This window comes from Typopeltis vanoorti, chromosome 5, assembly GCF_054136105.1.
Source record: "Typopeltis vanoorti isolate ZY-2024b chromosome 5, IOZ_Tvanoo_1.0, whole genome shotgun sequence".
NCBI classification, from domain to species: Eukaryota; Metazoa; Arthropoda; class Arachnida; order Uropygi; family Thelyphonidae; genus Typopeltis; species Typopeltis vanoorti.
The window spans coordinates 119,732,390-119,738,756 of record NC_143553.1 but is presented as its reverse complement, the minus strand read 5'-3'; the positions used below and the strand labels follow the sequence as shown (position 1 = coordinate 119,738,756).

Here is a 6,367-nt window from a genome sequence, read left to right as displayed (position 1 = left end):
TTAATTATAGATATTAGTCACGGTATATAGTTACATTGTATGAATATATAGATTATATTATGTTATCATTATTAATTATAGTTTCGCATTATTTTCATTATTATTAATTATGGATATATTAATATTATTCATTATAGTTTCGGCTATAATTATTATTAGTTATATATTAATTTAGTATTAGAAGAAATTCTATTCCTCTCTGTTTTTCTGCTTCGTTTCAACCTTAAAACTAGATTTCCTTCTTTTCACCATTATGGTAAGGTAATTTAATGTCTAATTATATATTTCTTAAATTTTTTAACATATATTTTAATACATTTTAGCATTGTAATTTGTAAAAAATGCAAGGGGACGAAAATAGTCTGTATTCTCTCGGTATTTAAACATTTCATTTAAATATATATATATATATATATATATACATACAAAAACATTGTTTTTAAATGGCATTAATATTTATACAGCAGTTATGGTAGGGTTTTTAATGTCATGGCTAACCTCAACCAAACCGATATGGAATAATATATATTATGCGAATATACACATAATCCTTAAAACAAAACATAGTTTCAAATGTTATGTTAGGTAACTCTATTTAGAGGAAAGGCAACACACTTTATAAGCACCATAAAAGTGAACAAAATTCTTGTACATATGTATTTAACACATTTTTTTTTTCATTGAAATTTCTTGCGATCTACACCTTCTGTCTAGAAAGAAACCTTTTCGAAAATAGAAGAAACTAGTGGCGCCACCTGTTGTATCTTTTTGTTGTCGAAAGCGGCAACCTTCATTGGTGTTGGTGTTGTGTCAATTGTTTATGACATTTGTTTCATTAGAAGCCGAGTTATAGTTCCAAGAGCGACAGAGTGATTTGACGAAAGGTCGGAAAATGAGTTTCAAACAGAGAACTGCGATTGACTTTTGTGTTAAACTTGGTAAACGTTTTACGGAAATGCATCAACTGCTTCAAAAAGCATACGGTGATGAATTCTTATCGCGTACTCAAGTTTACGAATGGTTTAAGGGATTTCAAAGTGGTGGTGAGACGCTTGAGGACGATGAAAAGCCGGACTGAGCGAAGTTAATATTCAAAGAGTGCGTGATTTCATCAACGAAAACCCGAAGTCGTCCGTGAGATTGATTGAAGATGAATTGGGGATTCCAAAATCAACTGTGCACAGCATTTTGACGGAGAGTTTGGGCCGTCGTAAATTGAATTCGCGATTTGTTCCCCACAAGTTGACCGACGACCAAAAAATGTACCGAATTGAACACTGCAAGGACCTCATTAAAACCGCTCTTAAGAACTCAAACTTCCTTGAAATAATCGTTACTGGTGATGAAACGTGGTGTTTTAAGTATGAGCACGAAACAAACAGCCAGAGTGGAGACCACCAGAAGAGGGGCATCCGAAAAAAAAAGTTGCTTGGAGAAGTCAAAAGTAAAGACAATGCTGATATGTTTCTACGATTCCAAGGACATTATCCACAAAGAATTCGTTCCGCCTAGCCAGACGGTCAATGGTGAGTCTTTTCTCGAAGTTTTGAAGCGATTGATAGCAAGAATTCGTCGTGTACAGCATGAATACAGTGACGACCACCTTTCGTCAAAACACACTGTCACTCTTGGCACTATAACTCGGCTTCTAATGAAAAAAATGTCAGAAACAGTTGACAACACTAATGAAGGTTGAGATAAAACAAATGGTGGCACTAGTTTCTTCTATTTTCGAAAAGTTCGGTTTCTTTTTGGAAAGAGGGTGTATGGTTGATCAAACCTACGGTTGAAATAATCATAGATTTATCTGAAAAAAAAATGTCCTAAAATTGAAAATAGCACATTTCTATTCGTATTTCTAAAATATATTTCTAACATAGTACAAACGTACTTAGAACTATTAAATCTCTAACTTATTTTCAAAATACTGTTATAGTCATGTGTTAGGAGAAATAGCTTTCAATAAAATATACGGATAGATTGCAACGCCTCCTAGTGAATGAGTGGCAAAATATTTTATGATGATATTCAAATTAAATTTTATTTTTGAATGCTTTCAAGACTTTTAAAAATTTAGCATAATGATTTTGCATGTTTTATTTAATTATTTATAATTTCGGGGTCACTGAAATTTCATTTATTACAGTCAGGAAGGAATTTTGATTTCTGTTTTATATCTCCCACCAACAAAAAGTTACAAACACGTAGTACATTAGTATCGTGGGCAGCTAAAGATATTTTTATAATTGTACCATATCTGTTTCCGGTTTACAAGCATCAAGAACAATAGCTGAAAGTAAAAGTCGTCAACTAAGAAATGAAATAGCATCAGTTGCATTATTTCAATAATTTCTGGAAAAGCAGTTTGGTACGTCTGCATTTAATTAGATGTGCATTCCTGCTTTCTTGACCATAAGGACACCAAAAATGAAGAAAATATCATTAATTATTGTTAACAATTTTATTTGACATATTGTAATGTTATGAAGATTTTAGGATAGACAAATCTAAGAAGAATTTAAATTAATATTTCATAGCGGGTGGTGCCATATTTAAAATGCCGTAAATTAAATTTACGGCATTTTAAATATGGCACCTCTCCTGTTCGATTAATGTGTTGTTCCTCTACGAGAAAATTCGTTTTTTGTGTTCCAATAATGTCGCATATAGTAACATTTATTGACAGATGATGTCTGTGTTAGGAATTTAATGAACGCCCTCTTGCCTAGTGATCGATGCGTTGTTCGGATAATTTGTTGATATTGCTCTGACTGTTTCTGGCAACTAAATTCTACTTCAACGGGTACCTCTGCTGTCCGAAATGTACATTAACATCAACATCATCAACGATCTTAAATCTTCCGTCGATCAAAAAATTTGATTGACGGAAGTACGAACTTGAATGCTTACATCCTAATTTATCGTCCAGCGATACAAATATTTCTATACAGGCACCATTACGCCGACAACAGTCGTTTGTTATGACATTCTGGGACTCCAGAAAATCTCACAATATTTTTATTCTATAATATTTTATTCCAGGCTTGGACGGATACACAACGGTGTTTGGAATGAATGACATAACATTCGATGAAGTGTCTCCACCTGTAGAGAAAATTATAAAATAATGCCTTAAGTATTCATTTTTATCTGTAGCGGAGACGATGAGATGTGTGTGTGTAGTAGAATAAAATAGAGTGTTCTCCTAAGATGAGTCCTTGGAGGTGTCAAGTAATAATATTAATATTCGAAATGTGCAGTGTTACAATACTGGTGTAATTTTTTTTTCGATTTTCTATCATAGTTTTATATGTAAATCTAACACAGCATAAAGTTGGCTGATTAATTTATTTTTAAAACATTCTGTGACATGAACAAAAAATGCAATATAAAAAGAATACAAAAGATTCTATAAGGTAAAAATAAGAAGGACATAATCATATATGTTGTTAAACTCTGCGAAAAAACTAGTTATAAAGAAAGCTGAAATATTCTTTCATTACAAGGATTTAATACTATCATTATCACTCTTGGACTACTTAAAGAGATTTTATATGGAAAAGTATTCGTGCAAATTACAATTGCCAATAAACAGTCCTGATACATACGCTAGTTACTTTTTTTTTTTTTGGAAGGAGGATGAAGGGTGAACACATTAAATTTAAAATCTGATTTCTCCATGCTTTTCCTGCAATGCTACGTTTATTTAGCAAATATGTACACTCTCTGCTATTAATGATAAAACGATTATAATTTAGATTCTATTTGAGAAGTCCTGTATACTCTCCAGAAGTAAAGTCTGGTCTTGATTTGTACAGCTGTGTTATATTTTAACAGCTCATAAGCTATAGAATGCAGAGTGTAACTGTGGTACTTGAATTCTTGCGTAATCAAATATGGTGCTGATTTTAAATTGGATTCTAAATCTATTCAGTAACTATATTTCTTTGTTCGTGTATCTCACATTAGCTTGATTAAAGTATAATTACCCTAATATGTATATGCTAATATGCTAAAAGTAAAGTCGAATTTGGGAAGTTTGATCCTGTCGACACCAAAAACCCGTTATAACATCATCAGATATGAGTAGCAGTCGGATATGCGTTGAATACTGTATAATACTATGCACATAGACATACCAGTTGAAAAACGTAGCTTGATAGGTGAGTAATTTTTATTTATAATTTGCTTAAATCAACTGCAGAAGGCACACGCTTTAGAACCGGTTTTGTTTCCATAACAAATTAATAGTCTAACCATTTTAAGATGCAGTTCATTCGAAATATTAATATATGTGTGATATACTGCAATTACCATAAGTACCATAATTGTTGCAAATATCGTGTACATATTCAAATAGGAAATTATTTTTCTAAGTATATACACGTTTTACCATTAGTAAGAACAAGCTGATAATTTATTATATAATATGTAGTATTTAGCAGTTAATTTGGAGAAATTAGAATATATAAATATGATGAAAACTGAAAAGTGTAGGAATAACCTGTACATAAATTTGCGTGTAAAATAAAATATTCCTAAAAATCTACTAAAAGAATTCATTTCTTAATTCTTACTAGAATATTATTAAATCTAAAATATATCATCCTTTTATAGAAATAAAATAATGCATATCTTCTTTTTAGCAAATACTCTCCTTCGAGATTAAACTACGTTTTAAATTCCTTATCACTCTTTTGACAACCATATCAGTAAATATCATAAAATGGGTCGCAACATCCAAACTACTATTTTTTTTTTTTCGAAAGAGAGAGCGAGAGAGAAAGAGAGAATTCATCTGTCGTTTAGTTCTGGTGGGAAACATCCACTTTAGCCTTACAATTATCTCCATTAATAGGTGGCGTTACCGTCACGTGACCTTTCGCATAGAGGACGAAGGACTCCGTTCTTTCATTCACAGCATGTTTCGGCAAGGGAAAGCTCCGACAACAGGTAGCAAATATCTCCTTGAATTCCTTCCGGAAATTTTCGTTCAGCCACCCATACAGAAGAGGATTGGAACACGCTGAACTCATTCCTGCCATGTGACAACAAGCAAACACGACTCGGAAAGTGGAATCATCGTTTCCAAAAGGATAGGCGAAATCGGCAATAATATTTAATATATTAAGAGGCAGCCAACTCATTCCGAATATCAAGGCAATCGATATTAGGAGGCTGTTGGTCTTCTGCATTCTTCGTTTGTCCCTTTCATGTTTCTCCTGTAGTTTTGTCCCTTTGGTGATCACACGGTATCTGAGCTTACGGCAAATGCGGGCGTACGACACGCTGACGATGACAATCGGTAGGACATACTGGAATAACATGGAAAAAAGGGAATAAAATCCTCGACCATGTTTTAAAGGCCACTTCTCTAGACAATAATCAACGGACTCCAACCAGGGTAAACCCACTGGATGATGATCTACAGTCCTAAAGAGAAAAAGTGGAGTAGACAGCACCAAAGCAAACACCCAGATCGAAGTTAAGGTTAATACAGCCTTTAATGGTCCACAGTTTTCTTGAGTGGGATACAAGATGACCTTGTAACGATCAAGGGCGATGGCTGTTATGCTTATCGTAGACACAAAGATACTTGTGGCTTGAAGTCCAGCGACCAGTTTACAGGTGAGTATTCCAAGGGGCCAGAATTTAAGGACTATTTCTACTAAAGAAAACGGCATGGTAAAGAGACAAAGAATCAAGTCCGATATTGCGAGGTTAATAATGAACACATTCCTTGCTGTCCTCATCTGAGGCTTTCTGGCTACAGCCATACACACCAGACCATTACCGGTTGCTCCAGTTAAGATTAAAAGGACGTATGCCAATAGAAGTCCAATTAGGGCGTTGTCATCTATAGCGCGGTTAGTCATGAACTGTTGCAATAGTTGCAATAAGAGACGCTGTGTGTGGTTGATGGCCACCGTAGCATTTCGTCCACCATCTTCGACATATGCCGTTAAATTAACTGTTGGATCTGTTGTCTCCATCACCTCATCAATCTCCTTGGTGGGAACGGGCAATCCTTTGAAAGCTGAAAAGGAAAAAAAAAAATTAGATGACTTCCATAGCGAAGCATATTGCACTTAGCCTAATGGCCTTTGTCACTTAATGTGAAGTGTAAAGAATATTAGCATTTATTATATTAGCAAGAAATAAAAGTTTCTACGAAGAGAAAATACATTAGATAAAGTAATAGAAACAAAGTATGCTTCTTTTCCTGAAGTTTTCCATTAGTTAGAATAGCAGAGACGTATTTTTTTTCCTCTAGTAACATTAAGGGGAAAAAACTATCTGACTTAATTGAGTTTAAGTTTTTATTCGGGAATTTTGCATTGGAGCTGGAACTCGTAAACCTTACAAG

The 6,367-nt window shown here is 33.8% G+C and overlaps 1 protein-coding gene across 1 annotated transcript; it reads right to left on the bottom strand.

Annotated features, from left to right (window-relative positions):
- Window positions 1–4,805: 4,805 nt before the first annotated feature.
- On the bottom strand, window positions 4,806–5,993 carry LOC150106759 (neuropeptide F receptor-like). The gene has a single exon (XM_090393476.1). The coding sequence runs from the start codon at window positions 5,991–5,993 to the stop codon at window positions 4,806–4,808; it is 1,188 nt and encodes a 395-aa protein (XP_090249602.1).
- Window positions 5,994–6,367: the final 374 nt, after the last annotated feature.

Coding starts and splice junctions, on each gene's coding strand:
- LOC150106759 (XM_090393476.1), bottom strand. CDS start 5,993: ATGGAGACAACAGATCCAACAGTTAATTTAACGGCATATGTCGAAGAT.